At 49.5% G+C, this 19,577-nt stretch overlaps 1 protein-coding gene across 2 annotated transcripts; it reads left to right on the top strand.

The window, feature by feature from the left end:
* Nucleotides 1-488: 488 nt before the first annotated feature.
* On the top strand, nucleotides 489-19,352 carry CCDC167 (coiled-coil domain containing 167). 2 transcript variants are annotated; one of them, XM_048843508.2, is made up of 4 exons: nucleotides 489-595; nucleotides 8,341-8,435; nucleotides 15,024-15,076; nucleotides 18,385-19,352. In XM_048843508.2, exons 1-4 carry the CDS (start codon nucleotides 557-559, stop codon nucleotides 18,486-18,488), a joined length of 291 nt encoding a protein of 96 aa, XP_048699465.1. In that variant the 5' UTR covers nucleotides 489-556; the 3' UTR covers nucleotides 18,489-19,352. The 2 variants fall into 2 exon arrangements, with proteins under 2 accessions (XP_048699465.1, XP_048699464.1); XM_048843507.2 differs by having other exon boundaries at nucleotides 493-667.
* Nucleotides 19,353-19,577: the final 225 nt, after the last annotated feature.

The following is a 19,577-nucleotide window of genomic DNA, read 5'->3' as shown; positions in this document are numbered from 1 at the left end:
TGAGGAGGGATGAAAGTGACACAGGTTACCCAGGACAGGTGAGAAGGGAGAGAACTACTTAGAAGCCAAGGGAAAGGGAGTGTTGTGTGTACCCTGGAGCAGAGCAGTGGGATGGGCACAGACTGGGAGACCAAGAGAGAAGAGAGGCCTGATGCCAGAAGCAGAGGGACGCCCTCCTAGACATAGGGTCTGAAAGGCTACCCCTCCCTTCCGATAGTGGCTGCTTTAGATAGGAACCCTTCACAAAGATGGCGGCGGGTAGCCCTCAAAAAGACGGCGGCTGTAGTTAGGCGTGCCCCTCACAAAGATGGCAGTTGCGTTCAGGCATGCCCCTCACAAAGATGGCGGCGACTGCCCCTCACAACGGTGGCAGTTGCGTTACGGCATGCCCCTCACAAAGATGGCGGCGACTGCCCCTCACAACGGTGGCAGTTGCGTTACGGCATGCCCCTCACAAAGATGGCAGTTCAGGTGTCGTCCCCGATAGCGGGTTGGTACGTGGCCCGTACCAGTAAAGGGACCGTGCGCATGCGCAGTTGTGGCAAAGCGGAGGAAGATGGTTAAGAAGCGAGAGGGGCTGAGCGTCGCTCAAGAGGTGACAGCCCCTCCCCTCCCCTCCCCTCCCCGGGACAGCTTGGAGCGGGGTCACTGCGGGATAGGCCAGGAGGTGTGCGTTGGGGGGCGAGAAGGGGGCACGGGATGGGAGTGATGTGAGGGATAGGGGGTGAGGCGAGGTGGGAGCTCGCCTAGGGGGCAGGGGCGAGGTGTGGGCGGGGGTGAGGTGAGGCCCAGGGGGAAGAGGGGAGGGGGAGGGGATGAGTGGAGGAAGGGGCGGGGAAGAGGCGAGGTGTGGGGAAGGGGTGAGGTGGGGCCTAGTCTAGGGTGCACGGGCGAGTGGGGAGGTGAGGTGGGGGAAGGGGCGAGGTGTGGGCTGGGAGCAGGGGGTGAGGTGGGGATGCAGGGAGTGGATTGGTATGTGTAAGGGAAAGATCTTCATTGATGGGCTAGCCTGCCCCCCAAATCCATGGGGCCTCTCCTGCGGATTGTAGCTTCAAGAGTATCCCATACCTCTGGGACCATTTCTGCTCTTCCCCTGCAAACTGTGGCCCTGGCTGGTGGTACTGTTTGGAGTTTTTCTGTCCTGCTGATGTCATGTTTCTGCTCTCCAACTTACTCCCTTCTGCCTTGGGTAGGGTTCTCCCTTGGAGGAGGCAGTGGTTTGCAAACACTTTTGGGGAGTGAGATTAAAAATCAATCTCTTCCTAATGAATAGGAGTACTTGTGGCACCTTAGAGACTAACAAATGTATTTGAGCATAAGCTTTGTGAGCTACAGCTCACTTCAAGAAAGTGAGCTGTAGCTCACAAAAGCTTATGCTCAAATAAATTTGTTAGTCTCTAAGGTGCCACTAGTACTCCTTTTCTTTTTGCATATACAGACTAAAACAGCTGATACTCTGAAACCTGTTCCTAATGAATTAAAGAAATAGGCCAGAACCAATCAAATGAGATTCAGTAGAGAGAAATGGGAAGTGGAGACATAATCCAGTGAACACATACAAAACAGAAATACAGGTAGGGCAAAAACATCATTGAAAAGGCTTGTATTGCACTTTTTGTGTGCCACTGTGACCAAAAAAGCAAATGTCTTATTAAGCTCTATTTTTTTTTATAGGAGTGTTGCGTGTGGTGGTTTTCTGCCCTGTTTAGCCCTATTTAGGCCTTTATTTGAGACAACAGTTATTTCTGGGCACCATGTTTCACTGATAGAATTCAGAGGAGAGCAGTCCTGAATGAAAAAAGGTTTGGACAATAAGCCCTAGCAGAAAGGGTTCAGAGTACTGAGGATGTTTGGTTTGGAGATATGAGAGCCAAGAATAGACATGGTGGTAGTTTCCACCTCCATGAAGGCACATTATAAAGAGGACATGGCCTGATTATACCATCTGATCACAGATTGAGAAGTGATGGAGCTTTAGTTGCAGCAGGGAATTCTGGTTAAATATTGGAGGGTATGAGGAATCTTTTAACTCCAAAGAGTTTGGGTGATGAAACAAGCTGCTTTAGGATGGTGTAAAACCACCTTCGCTGGGGCTGTCAGAGGCTGAGACCTGAAACCTGTCTACCAGAGGGTGGTTTAAGGATATTGACTCAATCCTGCCACAATGATGGGGAAGGGACTAAGTGAGTGTCCCTTCTAACTACAAATGATTCTGTGAAAGGCAATTTTAAAAAAGGGATGAATTTGGTCTCTTTAAGCCAGATGGAGTGGGATCGGAGTCTTTGGTTTGAAATATGTGGACACCTTTCAGATGCATCTTCATCTTCAGCATTTAAACTTTCATTTAACACCACTACCTTCTAAGCCTCGGTGCTTGTGAAGAACACAAAGGCACACTGCCTCAACTAAAAGTGTAATGTCAAGCAGATGCAACTTTGTGTGTGGATGCTCGTGCCAGGTTTAAGCCAATGCAAATATTTGAGCTTGCATCTATAAATTACAGATGCAAACCACATCAATTTTAGCCTGGTTTAAAGGGATGTAACTAGGTCCTCACACAAAGTTGAATCCATTTGACATCATGCCTTTAGTTAAACTGTTTCAACTTCTGTACTTAGACAAGCTCAGGATCTTCCAACAGGCAGTCCCAGTGACAATGCTGCTACTCAGAACTTCCCTGAGCCCTAACAGCAGGAGAAATTAGCAAGACTCTGGCTGGTTTCATGGGCACTGTTCAGAATCTGGTAGGTGGTGGTTTAACTCTGCTTCTGCTTCAGAAAGTTATGAACGGCTGTGGTAGATACAGGAGCTAATTACATAGGGAAGGAAGGACCCCCCCCAATGATGGCGAATAGGTGGGTGGTTGATGCCCTCACTCCCATCTCAGTAGCCATTGGGCTGGGAGAAATAGAGTTGGGCACCCAAATAGTGTGGAGGTCCAAGAGAGAGGTAGCCAAAAGTGATCTGAAAAATAAGTCCCTAGGAGGGGCCTGGGGAAAGCACCCTGGTAGGAATCCTAGCACGCTCCGTTCCCAATGTTTGGAGTAGATAGTGAGGGACTGAGCTGGTGGATCCTACGGCTTCATTCTGTTGTATTGGCCTCTGGCTAGTAGGTGTCTGGTAAATGTTTTCAGCCCTGCTGGATGTACTATCTATTGTTGGTGAAATGATTTGCTGAAATGTAAAATTATTGTAAGACCATAGTGAAAATTGAAATAGGTCTATTAACCAAGAGGTTAGCATGTGAACCTAAACAAATTCAATCTCTGCTGGGCTGATATTAATAATCGAGCCTACAACAATGGATTCAGGAACCATTGACTAACAAATGGAGAGAAATGCCTTGAACCTGTTAGCAGATGACAAGGGACAAGACTGCTTCTCGGAGGTGATTTTCCCCCCAATGCTTTTGTTTGGCTTTGATCTGTTTTATGAGGGTCATGAGACAAAAACCTCATTACCTAACGCTGTTGGATGTTGGCGTATGTGTGATATGGCTGTTTGCCAGCATCTTAATTAGGGGATTCATAAAGACGGAGGGCAGATGTCATTTCTTGAAAAGTGCTTTTAGCCTTTCTGCTAGGAAGAATGCTTTTATTAATTCAATACAAAATGTATTAAAAAAGGATCCAACCCAGCTCTGTAAGCAAAGCTGTTTCTTTCCTTTCCTGCCATGTACGAGAGGTTTTGGACTCCCTTCCCAAGACTGCCTGGGCAAATGAGATTTGTAACAAACATAAAGCCAATTTGGATTGAATCTGCCCCAAATCTCTGTATTTTCAGAGGTCTCCAGATGGCACATGTATGAAGCCAGAATTCAGTGCAAATTACTGTGCCTGGTGGTACCTCTCACGGCAAGGGATTCAGCTGGCTTCAGAATGTTCTGCAGCTTGCTTGTTATGTGCAAAACTGCTGGTCCCTCACCCCAGAGCTCCTTTCATAGCAGTTGATCAGATAGCAGGAGGGCAGTGGCTGTGCAGGTGAAGGGCAGCTGTGCGTGCTCTGATTGCTCTCTCAGTGCTGGTTATTAAACACCTGCTTCAGTTATTACTTTAAAGTGAGACTGCTACTAGTTGAAGCTGATGTTGACTTCAATGAAGTCCTCTGTCTGGCTATGGAACAAATAGAGCTCAGACAGCTATAATGTACACAACATGTGGGAAGCTTATCAGCCCAGTCCTGGAGGGGACCCCCTTTAAGGGCCATGGGGAGTAGGGGAAGGAGTGTGGTCACTGTGACCCATTCACTTCTTGGCAGAGGCTACCAATAAGGAGACCAATTGGTGTGAATTATATTGATGATCCTGTGTCCCACGAGGAACCTGGACCAAGAGTAACTCCTATGCAGCTTCATTTCATACGGGCCTCTGATAAGTCTATGGTTGTACCCTAGCTAACCTCTCCATGCATTCGTTAGTAGGAGCAAATGCTTTCCATTTACAGCAAGTTCAAACACACAGCTGTTTCTAGGAAAGCTCTGTGGAGAGTTGCCCCTGGGGATTTTGTGGAAGCTTTACCGTTTCTCAAGTTCTAAAGTTTTACAGTCTACTGGGCCCTTGGGAGATTCTCTGGCAGCCTTCAGAACAAGGGGTAATTCTCAACTGGGTTGCTTTCATTTCTTCCCCATCACTTATTATATTTTTTTCTTTTCTTTTGCTGGCAGCAAAAGGCCGTGTGGACTGTGCAGCCGGTGAGAAATACACATGCGCAGTGCCAGCTCCTGAGTCAAAAACCCCAAATGAGGCAATGGAGCTGCCATACTAGGATAGCTCATACACACAGCCTTCTGCCCATTTCTACTGCCATTCCTCTGACAATCTCTAAGCCCTTCACAAACAATTAAACCTTCCAATCCCCTCACCCTCGGGAGGTAGGTAGTAGTCCCCCAATTTACAGGTGTTGTCACCTGCCTCCAAGGTAACACAGGGAATCAGTGTTAGGGACAGGAACAGAACCTAGGAATCTTGATTCCAGTCTCTTCTTATACCCACTAACAAGGCAGAAGAACCAGGGAAAAGAAACAAAATGTCCAGAGGAAGGGATTTTGTTCCATCATGAATATTCCCCATTCTCTGTGTTCCTAGTGGAGATTATTTTCACCTGTTTGTGCCCCAGCCTCAACAAAGGGGTCAGCACAGCTCTGGGGAACATAATTTGTTGCTTCTGCAGGAGCCCAACTTTGGTTTTGATGAAATGATAAAAAATAGCTGGAACTTTTTAAACATAACTAAGAGTCTGGAGGATTTTAGTTGGTAGAAAGTCAAAATGTGAGGGAGTGGCACAAAATAAACTCTACTTACATCATATTGAATGGTGAAAGTGGTGAGTGAAGCGTGCACTGAGAGATGGAAAACAAAATGAGAGACATTCTTAAGGAAGAGCCAGTAGTTGGTGGCTTTGAGAGGGGAACGGAGAGCACAGGAAGGAGAAGAGACATTGGGAGGAAATGCTGGCCATGACTGATTAAGCATTGGTGCTAGCTGTTGACTACTCTGTCGTGTTGTTTGTCTAACTAGACTAAGATAAAAGGTGAACATGTTAGCTGGCATGTGTTACGTGTTCTGTCTACACTATGCGTTAACACAAGTTAGTTAAAACACTTTAGGTAACACATTTTAAAAATGCGCCTTTTATCATCCCACTCGACACAAGCTGTTGGAGGGGTTTCTTTGATGAAGTGCTAATAATATAGTTGCTTGTTAAATATGACCACTCACTTCCCCCCAACCCAGGAAATCCAGACCATGTTCCCTGGATCAGTGCAAACTGTGGGCTGTATAGGATCAGGGAAAGCTGGTGTTCTTGCTGCCAGGAGGATCCACACAGTGTTTCATCAATGACAGCAAGGTCCCATCTCTCTGTATCAGTCTGTTGTCTCTAGTGTGGTACACAGATTGTAAGCCCCTTGGGGCAGGGACCATTTTTGGGTCTGTGTTTGTACAGTGGCTGGTCCATGGCTCCTAAATGTTATGGAAATACAAATACTACTACTACTGACTTGGAAACTGCAGTCTGATAAGAAGCTGGGGGGCTTGAATCTCACTGTTATAGGTGCCAAATTATTGTGTGGGGGTGCCAAAGGGATGTCTTGTGGCACCACCCCGCTGGAATTGTTGGGGGTGGGAACAGTGGTTACAAAATCCCACACCAGCCCTTGTGTTCCTGTCCCAGGCAGACCCTACGGTGCAAGAAGAGAAGCCACCTTTGGCCACCAGCTCCACCAAATCATAATTTGTGGCTAGGGGAAAAATTCTACTGCTGGTTCATGGTAGAAGGGGCAAGTGCTGCCTTGACTTCACCAGACTCCCCTGCTGCTGCCCTCTAATGAGCCCACTCAGTTACTGCCCTCATTGCCCTATGCTGAGTCTGGTCAACTGCACCCCTCTGCGTGAGCCTTTCTGTGCTTGCCCTGAGCAGAGTGAGAGAGAATTGTTAATTAGTCCAGGATTGAGTTGTAAGTGGTTAATCAGAGATCAGTGTCATTGATTTTCCTGTGTAATGATTGGTGGTAACATCCTTTCTCACTACCTTGGAAGGTGACGTGGTCTTCGAAAGCCAAGGCAGCTGGGTTTAATTCCACCAGGTTAATTTACACAGAAAACTGCTGTTCCCCAGCTTGCAGGTTCTAAAGTATCTCACCAGGTGAGAGCTAATTCTTCTGGCTGCTTGTCCCTCCTCAGCCCTGCTTCTGCAGCCTGCTGCTCATGCATAGCACAGGGTGTGGTGGAAGATGATTGCAATGGGGCTAGCAATGATTTCAAATCTAGTTAATGTCAAAGGTCATGTTCTTCGTGGGATTTGCGTGTCACCTTGTCTAATTATCCCGGATATTTCTCCCACTGGACTGCAAGCGTGTAAGGCAGAAGTTTCCCTCTGGAAAGCTTAAAGCCCTGATTGCTGGGTTTGGAATAGCCGGATTCCCTCCAGAATTGTTCAGCTGTGGTATAATTGATTCCTGGGGGAGTCGTTCCCGAACTCAAGCATGTTGGTCACCTCTGTTTGTGCTTCAGCCATTTGATTTTTTTTCTTCCTCTTTCCTTTCCTCCTCACCCCAGAATAAAGGCAGCTTCTTGGAAAATAAATTAACCTACTAATTAGATGACTAGCTTAAGTAGCTGCAGTAACTTCTTGCTGCACCGTGACTGAACCCAGATGCTTGGTGCAGGATGGCGATCTCTCAGCAGGGCAGAGGCAACGGGGATCCCTTGCTCTACTCTACCAAATATTGGAGACCTCTGTGCTGAGCCTGTTTGTTCATCTGTGGTTCAGGATTTCTACAACTAGTCTGTGCTGGAGGCCATGGAGCTAACAGATTTTAATGAGGAATGTGACATCCGCTGCTCCCTCCCACCCCCCATCACACAGCCAGCCTGAAGTGCCTAATGCTGTCTTAGAATCTTAGCATATCAGGATTGGAAGGGACCTCTGGAGGTCTAGTCCAACCCCGTGCTCAAAGCAGGACCAACACCAACTAAATCATCCCAGCCAGGGCTTTGTCAAGCCTGACCTTAAAAACCTCTAAGGAAGGAGATTCCACCACCTCCCTAGATAACCCATTCCAGTGCTTCACCACCCTCCCAGTGAAAAAGTTTTTCCTAATATCCAACCTAAACCTCCCCCACTGCAACTTGAGACCATTACTCCTTGTTCTGTCATCTGCTACCACTGAGAACAGTCTAGATCCATCCTCTTGGGAACACCTTTCAGGTAGTTGAAAGCAGCTATCAAATACCCCCTCATTCTTCTCTTCTGCAGACGAAATGATCTTGTTTCCCATTAGCGTCCCTGACTGCTTGTTCCCCTTTGCAGCACTAATTCAGGGCCTAGTTCCTGAAGTTCTTGCCAGGATGAACAATCTCTCCCACTTGATCCCCTTCCTCACTGTGTAAACATCCTTAGGTCACTTCTCTGCCCGTGGGTAAAGGGGCAAAGCCAAGGCAAATAAAGGAGAGGGACAGAATGAATGGAGGAGGATCAGATCTTAACAAGAGGCACTGGCCTCTACGGGCTCTTCAGCACTACCCCAGTTACAACTGGAGTTGATAGCCCAAGGATTTAGCACCCCAGCTGTGTGGGATGGAGAAGTACTGAATTCTTACAATGATAAATATCCATGTGCTGTGACGGCTGTGTCCCAACCAACTTACCCACCCGCTCCGCTCAGGCCAGGGAATCGGAGAGCCTCATGAAACCTATAGCTCAGCTGATTTTTAGGAGTGAGGTGGCAAGATACTGCAGTGGGGCTGCCACCCCTTCTCCTGAGCTGGGAAGGCTGGAGCTGCTGGGTTGTGGAGGGAAATCGGATGCCGGTGATGATTGTGGCTGCTGCTGTGTGTTTCAGATTGATGGCCTGGAGGAGAAGCTGTCCCTCTGCAGACAAAGCATGGAGGTGGTGGACCTTAAGCTGCGCAGAGAGGAGCTCAGTCCCGAAGGAAGGTACTGGTGATTCCCCTCTATTCAAACCCAGATAGTGATGCTGCAGGCTGTGTGCTCATGCAAACCACTGACCGTTAGCTTTGTTAGTAGTACCCAGTAAAACCCCTTTGCCAAAAGAACAGGAATTTGCCAGGCTGGGCCCCCTTTTTGGAGCTTGTTTAGGAATGGAGAGAACTGGTTTTCTTTCTCTTCCAGGGAGGTGGGGGGTGACATGGTGAGAGTACTGAGCTTGCCTTCAGCTTCCCTGTTTGCAAACCCTCTGTGCATGCAGCCCAAGCAATGCCCAGTCCAATTTGCCCTGGTCTACACTACGAGTTTAGGTCAAATTTAGCAGCATTAGGTCCATTTAATCCTGCACCCGTCCACACGACCAAGCCTGTTTTGTTGACTTAAAGGGCTCTTAAAATCGATTTCTGTACTCCTCCCCTAGTGCTAAAATTGACCTAGCTGGGTTGAATTTGGCGTAGTGTGGACGCAATTCGATGGTACTGGCCTCCGGGAGCTATCCCAGAGTGCTCCATTGTGACCACTCTGGACAGCACTCTCAACTTGGATGCACTGGCCAGGTAGACAGGAAAAGCCCCGGGAACTTTTGAATTTCATTTCCTGTTTGGCCAGCATGGCGAGCTGATCAGCACAGGTGACCATGCAGTCCTAGAATCGCAAAAGAGCCCCAGCATGGACCGAACGGGCGGTACTGGATCTGATCGCTGTATGGGGAGAAGAATCCATGCAGGCAGAACTCCATTCCAAAAGACAAAATGCCAGTATATTTGCCAAAATCTCCAAGGGCATGATGGACAGAGGCTATAACAGGGACACACAGCAGTGCCGCGTGAAAGTTAAGGAGCTGAAGCAAGCCTACCAAAAAACAAAGGGTGCAAACGGTTGCTCCGGGTCAGGGCCCCGTACATGCTGCTTCTATGATGAGCTGCATGCAATTCTAGGGGGGGGGGGTCCCTACCACTATCCCACCACTGTCCATGAACACTTGCAAGGGGGGAGTCTCACGCAACAGGGATGAGGATTTTGTGAGTGAGGAAGATGAGGAGGAGGAGGTTGAAGATAGCGCACAGCAGGCAAGTGGAGAATCCCTTCTCCCCGGCAGCCAGGAACTGTTTATCACCCTGGAGCCAATACCCTCCCAAGGCGGGCTCCCGGACCATGAAGCCAGAGAAAGCACCTCTGGTGAGTGTACCTTTGTAAATATAATACAGGGTTTAAACGTGTTTAATGATTAATTTGCCCTGAAGACCTGGGATGCATTTGCGGCCAGTATAGCTACTGGAAAAGTCTGTTAACGTATCTGGGGATGGAGCGGAAATCCTCCAGGGACATCTCCATGAAGCTCTCCTGGAGGTACTCTAAAAGCCTTTGCCACGTGGTGGGGGAAGGCCTGTTCATGCTGAGCTGTTTGCGTTTAGCTGAGAGGGATCTTCACTGATACTAGCCACACGGTGGGCTCCCCCTATCATCTCCATCCCAGAAGCTAGCGCAGATAAAAACACACTCGCGATGACATGTTCTCAGAGCTCATGCAGTCCTCCTGCACTGAAAGAGCTCAGCAGAATGCGTGGAGGCAAACAATGGCAGAGAAAAGCGTTAAATGAATGCGCTGAGAGGAGGGAGGAGGAGGCAGGGTGCAATGCTGAGCCTAATGGAGGAGCAAACTGACATGCTCAGGCGTCTGGTGAAGCTGCAGGAAAGGCAGCAGGAGCACAGACCACCGCTGTAGCCCCTGTATAACCTCCTGCCCTCCTCCTCAAGTGCCATATCCTCCTCACCCAGAGGCCCAAGAATGCGGGGAAGAGGCTACGGGCACCCAGCCACTCCACCCCAGAGGAATGCCCGAGCAACAGAAGGCTGGCATTCAATAAGTTTTGAACTGTAGTGTGGCCTTGTCCTTCCCTCCTCACCCACTCCTCCTAGGCTACCTTGCGAGTTTTCCTCCTATTTGTGTGATGAATTAATAAAGAATGCATGATTTTGAAACAATAATGATTTTATTGCCTCTGAAAGCAGTGATTGAAGCGGGGAGGTCAGTTGGCTTACAGGGAAGTAGAGTCAACCAAGGGGGCCAGGTTTTCATCAAGGAGAAACAAACAGAACTGTCACACCGTAGCCTGGCCAGTCATGAAACTGGTTTTCAAAGCTTCTCTGATGTGCAAAGCACCCAGCTGTGCTCTTCTAACCGCCCTGGTGTCTGGCTGCGCGTAATCGGCTGCCAGGCAATTTGCCTCAACCTCCCACCCTGCCATATACATCTCCCCCTTACTCTCACAGATATTGTGGAGCGCACAGCAAGCAGCAATAACAATGGGAATGTTGGTTTTGCTGAGGTCTAACCTAGTCAGTAAACTGCACCAGCAAGCTTTTAAACATCCAAAGGCACATTCTACCACCATTCTGCACTTGCTCAGCCTGTAGTTGAACTTCTCCTTACTACTGTCCAGGGTGCCTGTGTATGGCTTCATGAGCCATGGGAGCAAGGGGTAGGCTGGGTCCCCAAGGATAACTACAGGCATTTCAACATCCCCAACGGTAATTTTCTGGTCTGGGAAGTAAGTCCCTTCCTGCAGTTGTTCAAACAGAACAGAGTTCCTGAAAATGCGAGCGTTATGCATCTTTCCTGGCCATCCCACGGTGATGTCGGTGAAACGTCCCTTGTGATCCACCAGTGCTTGCAGCACCATTGAGAAGTACCCCTTGCGGATTACATAGTGGCTGCCAAGTTGGTCCGGTCCCAAGACAGGGATATGCATTCCGTCTATCGCCCCACTACAGTTAGAGAATCCCATTGCAGCAAAGCCACCCACTATGACCTGCACATTTCCCAGAGTCACTACCCTTGAAAGTAGCAGCTCAGTGATTGCGTTGGCTAGGTGGATCACAGCAGCCCCCACAGTAGATTTACCCACTCCAAATTGATTCCCGACTGACCGATAGCTGTCTGGCATTGCAAGCTTCCAGAGGGCTATCACCACTCGCTTGTGAACTGTGAGAGCTGCTCTCATCTTGGTATTCTTGCGCTTCAGGGCAGGGGAAAGCAAGTCAAAGTTCCATGAAAGTGCCCTTACACATACGAAAGTTTTGCAGCCACTGGGAATCATCCCAGACCTGCAACACTATGCTGTCCCACCAGTCTGTGCTTGTTTCCCGGGCCCAGAATCGGCTTTCCACGGCATGAACCTTCCCCATTACCACCATGATGTCCAAATTGCCAGGGCCCGTGCTTTGAGAGAAGTCTGTGTCCATGTCCCCATCACTGTCGTGATCACGCTGCCGTCGCATCCTCGCCTGCTTTTGCAGGTTGTGCACCTACTGCAGGATAATGCGCGAGGTTTTTGCAATGCCGATAACAGCAGCGGAGATCTGAGCGGGCTCCATGCTTGCCGTGGTATGGCGTCTGCAGGAGAGCAGAGTTGCAACGGAAGCGGTGGATGACGACGGATGCCACGAGAATAGATATTTATACAGAACGACGAGAGGACCCACGAGGTGGATTCATGGCACCAGGAGAGCGTGGAAGTGGTGGATGACGGTGGTTAGCAGTCCTACTGCACCGTCTCTGCTGACAGCAGTATGGCGTCTCCACGGAAAAAAGATGTGAAATTATTGTCTGCTGTTGCTTTCATGGAGGGAGGGGCAACTGACAACATGTACCCAAAACCACCCGCGACAATGTTTTTGCCCTATCAGGCATTGGGAGCTCAACCCAGAATTCCAATGGGCAGCGGAAACTGCGAGAGAGCTACTCACAGTGCAACGCTCCGAAAGTCGACGCTAGCCACGGCACTGTGGAGGCACTCTGCCGACTTAATGCACTTAGTGGGGACACACACGATTGACTGTATAAAATTGCTTCCTAAAAATCAACTTCTATAAATTCAACCTAATTTCGTAGTGTAGACATACCCTCAGTTTCCAGAGTTTGGACCCCAGCACTGATAGGAAACAGCTGTGTGAGCTGGACAGATGTTCTGGGTAGCAGCGTGCAACTGATCTTGCCTAGCCCACCTGAGCTCAGAGGTGCAGTAACTAGTGTGTGCTAAATATTCAAAGCACCCTAAGCCAAATCCTAGGTGGAATCCAGTCAGAATAATCCCAAGGGGACTGAATTTTGACTCCATCCACCATGATATGTTTGCATGGGGACCTGGTTGCAACAGGCATCCTGGTGATAGCCTAGAGTGGACCTAACTATGTCTCTCAACAGTGCAGTGAGATGGTTAGTTTCCATTTCCACTCCCCAATGGAACCTTGCTGTAATTTGGTCCCGCTAACCCTAGTAGTGCTATCGGCAGAGCCTTTCCCTGAATGTGTTCACCCAGCCTCAGCCATGTCCCGGCTGAGACCTGTTTCTTCCATTTGTTAGCAGCCTATTGCTCCCCTCCTAACAGAGAAAGTGAGCCATCAAGTCTAGGCACAGGAAGAGAGCAGCCCACCAACTAGATCCTGTCAGCCCATTGTTCCATCTAATTTATTCTCCAGAGCTCAGCCCAGTTCTAGGTGTCCCAAGCAATGTGCTTTTACCACTTCCCTTGAGAAACTCTTTCAGACTTGCCATTAAGTTCTTCTATTCAGCCTAAATGTTCCTGGGCTTGGTTTCGCCCCATAACTCCTAGTTTTCCCCCATAGGTTATCATGCTCAATTTCTCTCCTTTCTCAGAGTTTTCTGTCTCCTCTCTCCCCACTTTTTCAGTCTTTATCTCTCAAAATTCTTTTTGTCCTGAGTTAAACTCTTCCTTGTATGTCACATCACCCAGCACCTTCTATGCCCTCCCTCAAGTTACGTCAGTCTCTTTCTGTTAATGATGTGACCAGAAGCCCCAACCTTACAGTGACCCACTGACTATCTCCCCTGCCCTCAAATTCAATGTATTGCCACTTATCGTTACCCTGAGTTCAGCCTTTCAGCCAGTTCCCAATCCATGTGATAAGGCTCCTGTCCTTAGAACAAATTTGTCAGGAGAGGTGCCCAGGTCTGTGACATCCAGTCAGTCTTCTGCCAAGGAAGTGACCAAGCTTGGCCGCTCATGCTTCTGCTAATGTCTAGCTATCTCCAGATTTTTTTTTTTTACTGTTTGTCCCATGAGGGAAGCTATTGACCTGGTGAGCCTAAATCACTGGGATAGGTCTGCTTTCCAATTTTGCTCTCCGCACCCTCCAAATAAAGCCTGACTGGATTCATAGTAAGTTTAGTGTCTCATTGCCTGGGCTCCGTGTCATTCAGTCCTGCGGAGCTGCATGTGTTCAGCTTGGCCATGCTTTTTAAACCGTCTCATTTCCTTCCTAAGCATGAGAGCCTTTCCCCTTGATTTCTCTAGCTAGGCAGGCTTGTAAGCAGGGATACAGCAGCTCAGCTACTTTGGAATCTGCACTCTGCATTTCCTTTTCCCCAGTGTATTTCAGAGTCCTTCTTTTCCTCTCCTGCTATTAATGCACCCTGCTTTATTACAGCCCTTCTCTCTTCCCTTAATGAACTGTACCATAAGGCTTGGATCCAGCTGAAATACAAGTGCCTGCTTTACCCTAAAGGGCAACAAACTGCCCTCTGACACAATGCCACAGTGCCTCCCTGGAGCAGGGAGATAGATAATTTGTTGTGTGTTTGTTCACCCCACCCCCACCCCGAGCTGCTGCAGCTTTCAGGCCTTTAAATTGTGGATTAATCAATCATTGTGCAGATGAATATACAGGGTTTTCAATCACCCTGAATTGTGTGATACAGCTGGTTCTTACTGCAATCAGACAGCTCCTTTGCCTGAGCCATTGGGGAGTTTGTGCAAAATGGGGGCCTTGGAAGCAAAGTGAAGAATGTTTCAATCTTTGGCTCTGAAATGTGGGAACAACATGGGGCCTGTGATCTGGTGAGCTGAGTCAGGGAGTTCTCTTCCAGACTCTGTACCAAGGCAATTCCCTCCTTTTCAGGGTGATGGGAGAGGGGCACTGTGAGGCTTCATGTGTGTGAGACCATCTGTGAAAGTGCAGAAGCTTATTTGTATCCAGGGGTGTTTTGACAGGCCTGAGCCTCCACATGCCCTATTCCCAGGGCCAGGTGCTACTTTTCTTTGCTTTCCCAGAGCATTCTGAACAGCCCAGCCTGTGGGCATTTTCCTCACTGGATCAGAAGAGCTCATGTCTTCCCTGGGGAAGCCAGAGCTGCAGGGATGTGATCACCCACTGTACGAGGCCCTGCCTGTTCTTGGAGCGGACATCAGAGCCTCTTGCTCCAGAGGGAGCAGCTATCCCAGTTACTTGGAAAGGCATTTCCCCTGTGTCAGGTGGGAGTTGCTTTTTAGCCAACCCTGCAGGACTGTCCTAGTGTTCAAACAGGCTGCCCTGAAGTGGGAGTCTTAGCTACCATTCATGCACAGCAGTCTCCAGGGAGGAAGACTTCTAACCCTTTGGACCCTCCCCTTCTGCAGTAAGGGGATGACAAGCTGCCAGCCCCCCCAGGAGAATGGTGGAGGGTCTCATTTTGTGTACAGCCCAGAACTCCTCTTTTGGGGCAGAGGCTTTCCACCACCCTACTGCAGAGCAATAGCATCTGCCAGTGTGTAACAAGGCTGCATCTTCTCATTACAGAAAGTCACTGGAGAGAGAGAGAAGCCTGCTCCTGACCAAAGCTGAAACCTATGGTAAGGCCATCTTTCAATCTAGCCACTCAGAGCGAGCAGCAGCTGGGCAGGATAAGTGCAGTGCAGACTGTGGTCAGCTTCCCATTTAAACTCCTGCCCCACTCTCTGATTTGCCTTGGAGCTTGGGCTCAGCCAAAAAGGGACTTGGAGGGAGAAGTTGAGGCAGATCTATTCAGCTGCTTTTAATCTGAGAGCAGGCACCTGCTCAGGTATCCCATAGCAGGGACCAGCCTGAGGCCCGTTAAAGGGGTCTGGCTTTGCAGGAAGTGCTGCACACCTGCCCTCTGGAAACCAGACCCCTTTAAGGCCATCTCAAGTTGGGGACCTAAGAGCACTCGTGTCTCTTGAAAGTCTTGGCCAGCAAATTGGCCTCCCCCTGTCTCAGCCTGAGAGTCACCACAAAGGTTCAAAAAATAAAATTCAGTGCACCTGAAACCTCATCCAAATGCACAGTAGAAAACCATCTGGCAGGCTTCTACTCACATGAGTGTCTGCCCCATCTCTAGTGGCTCAGGCCCCAGGCTGTCCCTGGAGGGCACATCAGTCTGCACTGATGCAGCTGGAGTTCCTCAAGGCCAGAGCCAGCTCGGGGAAGGCTGAGCATCCTGCCCTCCCCATCCTATACCCATCCCCCCAATGGACTCATGTGAATGTGGCGTAGCCAGAGTCCCTCTCAAGTACTCTAGGCATGCACCATGGGTCAGCTGCTGGACTCCTTCCCCCCAATCACCAGCTTTGTATGTGGTGCAGTCCCCTGCACTTTCTGTTCCAATCTCCAGCCAGGAAGTGTGTTTTCCTCCCTCTCTCTTCTGGGTGTCCTGCACAGGAACTGTGTGGCATTAGGCTGCCCCCTGCTGGCAGAATTGAGGTTTTTTTGTAGCCACACAACTCTTAAACTTTTCCCCTCATCAGGTTCTGACACAAGGCTTAGTTAGATTCATTGGAGTCTTACCTGAGGCCTGCGGGCCTGATCCTGAAAGGGGGCTGCATGCCCTCCCTGCTCCTTGACATCAGTGGTAACTGGGGACACTTATTCCCTTGCAGTGCCAGGGTCTGCCTGTAGCATCCTGTGCAGGGATGTTGGAATTGCTGAGCAGAGTTGCTGTGGTTGCATTAGTCAGCGCCCACTGCTCCTAGTTCCTCCCCGGGCAGAGGCATCAGTAGATGATTCCTGAGGCTCTGCTGCTGCATCACTGAGATTGATCCTCAACGGGTTTGTCCGCCATGTCGATCCAGACTCCTTGAAGTGAGCGAACGTGTGGGGCTTTCCCAGAGTGAGGGAGCTCCTGGCAGCGTTCCCTCATTGACACAGCAGCTTATCTGTGCAGTCCCCAGCGCACAGGCGGGTGTCAGCCATGCAGACAGGAAAGCTGCATAGAAAGCTGCCATGTGTCTTGTGCTGAGTACTGTACCCAGCACAAGGGGGCCTTGAGTTTTGATGCCTCCTCCTCTCCCCATTCTGCAACTTCCGTCTGAATAACTAGGCTGGGCTCAGCAAAGCCCGAGGTAAGGTTTACAACCTGTCGAAGGAAGGAAGAGACCAAGCTTTGTCTTCAGCCCAGGCAGCAGCAAGGATTGGCCTATCACCCACTTTGAGCAGGGTGTGGGATGCTGGCAGCAGCTGGGATATTGTGGAACTAACAGGCAAACCCTTTTCTAGATTAGCCCTTCCCCTGTCTTCAGGACACATCTGACAGAGCTCCGGATCCACAAACTGTCACCAAGCCGAGGGCAATTGGAGGGGACGCAGTGCGCTGAGCAAGCGGGGCTTGTGGGAGTTGAGAATTAGGACTCAGCCATGGGGTAGAGCTCATTACTCATTGTTACAGTAAGATTGCAGGGGGGGTCATGTGGGTAAAGCAGATTCAGACAGACCTGCTGCTGCACTCAGAACAAACAGCATCACCAATGAGCCCCTTAACAAGTAAGCACTTCTCGTCGTTTAACCTCCCCTTGTGAAGTCAGCTAGCAGCACAATGGTCCCTAAATAGACTGGATTCCCTGTGGCTGTTCAGCAGGGTGTATGCAGCAGACCCAGTGCCACACTAAACACCCCTGCAAAGAGCTGAAATCCTGCTCTAGGAACCCATCACAGGGTAGGGGCTTGCCTGTCAAATGCTAATAGCTTACAGCTGCTTCAGAAAAATCCTGCAGGGGAGAGGACAGGACTGGCCTAGAGAGAACTTGGATCTAGTAAAGCAGAGAATCAGTATTCAGGACTCCTGGGTTCTGTGCTCTGCACTCTTGGCAGCCACCTACTGTCCCTGCCCCTCAGTCCCCCTTTGTCAGACAGGGCAGTGATCCCCACCCATCTTCACAAAGCATGTTGAGATCTCAGGCTGCGTGGCACAAAATTAGCGTTGATCAGAATTCAAATGCTCCTTCAGACAAGTGCACTAGGCTCTGAACTACCATGTGTGCTGCCTATCTATCTTGCACTGCCAAACTCCTTTCCCAGCCCACAGGGGTTATCCACCTGGAATCAGCAGTGTCGAGCAGGGAGGGATGGATCTGTACTAGTGAAGTGCCAAGGAACTGTTCAAAGGTGATACAATGTAAAGATCATTAACTGCTTCTGCACAGGCCACAATGCCTATTTTGTAGGAGACAGCAAGAGACACCTATTAGAGCAGCTGACTGTATGTGCGGCTGCCAGAGCTTGAGATGTGTACGGAGTTGTGTCCCAGGTCCTGATTCAGATGGTCACAGGGAAGAGTCAGGAGCCCAGCTGGGGCAGTGACACAAAGAGGTGGTGTTGGTTTTATTTCCCATGTGAAGTTAGTTAGTGGCTGGTGACAGGTGCTAGACAGTGTCCTGCAGAGATCCATGTACAGAACAGGTACAGCACTGACAGCTGTCTTTATAACCACCCTCCCACACCCTTCTCCAGAAAATGAGGGAGGCATTCTATCTCCAGAGCCCATTCAGGCCTTGGCCTTCAACAAGGGGTGATTTGTACAATGAGGCTACCTAGCCAGCAGTAGGAATTGGACTGAGGCCAAACCCCTATTAGCGGATACCTTTCAGACACTACTGAACTGGGCGGGAGGCCTCTCTCTGATCTTGTGCCTGTCCAGTCCCTCACAACGAGGGGCAGTTTGAGTAGCAGAGCTCTGCATGTTTACAAGGAACTAGACTAGAGCAAAGCACCTGGCAGGTCGCAGCAGTCGGATGAAGCTGATCCTTGCAAGGAGTTTCCCTCCATGAGTGAGGAAAAGGGGGTTTGCTGTTCCTTGGAGCAACAGGTGGCAGCTATGAGGCAGGAGGGGAAGCGGCATCTTATATGCTGGTTTGGTTTTGTTTTCCAGAGAAAGAACTGAAAGTGCTCCGTAAGGAAAATCGCAAGAATGCAGCCATTGCAATGGCCATAGTACTGTTGATTATTGTTGTTTACACCTGCTGGACAATGTAATCACGGTTCTCACGACTGACCACAGGGCCCCACTGCAAAGACCTCTTCCTTCAACCGATGTGCCTCCCACCCAAGGGCCTGGTCAGCTTTTCAAACCGTTAGTCACCTGCAGTCTTCACAGCCTGGACAGCCTTATCTCTGGCAGCTGAGGATCTTGAAGGCAAAGGGAAGCTACAGACACAGAACAAGTGGGTTTGGAGAGCAGACAAGTTCAGCTGGAGCCGTCTCCTCCACACACTGTCCTGGGGGGCCCATGCAACAAAGAATGCAAATTAATTTCAGGGGGATGAATGACCCAAGTTCCCCTTTTCCTAGTGGGCTCTCTCTGTTCCTTGCTGCTCACTACAAGGTTTTGGAGCCTGAAATCATCACTGCTCAGCCCAGTCAGAACCTGGGAAAGCTTCCCTCTTACTGTACTTCAACCCTGAGCTGAAGGGACCAATCTCTAGAGCTCAAAGGGGCATTCAGTCATTGTGCCTCTCTCCTGTGATTGCCAAAAATCCCCATGTGTAGTAAAGTGCCAGTTACAGGGACACTTTTCAAAATATCTTCCCGCTAACCTGTCGGGAGCCAGAGGAGTCACTACCTGAAAATGGGGTCTTGGGGGTGGTGTTTTCCTGCTGCTCAGCCAAATGAACTAAGAGGGCAGGAAGAGAATAGCAGTTCCTAACCCTGGGTGTTGGTGTGTATCTATATACAGCCCCCTTGAGGCAGGGCCCAGCAAAGGGAACTGCCGTTTCAGAGGGATAGTTCTGGGACATCAAGGATCAAAACTCATTGACTTAATGGCAGGGGCACTCTGAACTCAGGGCTGAAGCTGTATTGTTTTTTAAATAAAGTCCTTTGAACATACGAAAGAGCAAATGCATCTGCCTGTAGCCTTCCCCTGCCTGTGCACTTCCTGCAGCTGGAAATCTCACCAGTCAGCAACCAGATGGCTAGTATGAGGCCCTTCCCTCAAGGCTGTGTCGGCCTGGCTGTAACACCATGACTTCAGAATGCACCATCCCATCCGTTCCAACATGGCAGGGAATATTCTAGTCATCAGTGGGCAGAATCCTAATGATTTTGCTGAAAATCAGAACAAAC

This window comes from Caretta caretta, chromosome 3, assembly GCF_965140235.1.
Source record: "Caretta caretta isolate rCarCar2 chromosome 3, rCarCar1.hap1, whole genome shotgun sequence".
Classification (NCBI taxonomy): Eukaryota; Metazoa; Chordata; order Testudines; family Cheloniidae; genus Caretta; species Caretta caretta.
Note: the sequence above shows the minus strand (reverse complement) of the source record. Positions and strands in the feature narration are given on the sequence as shown.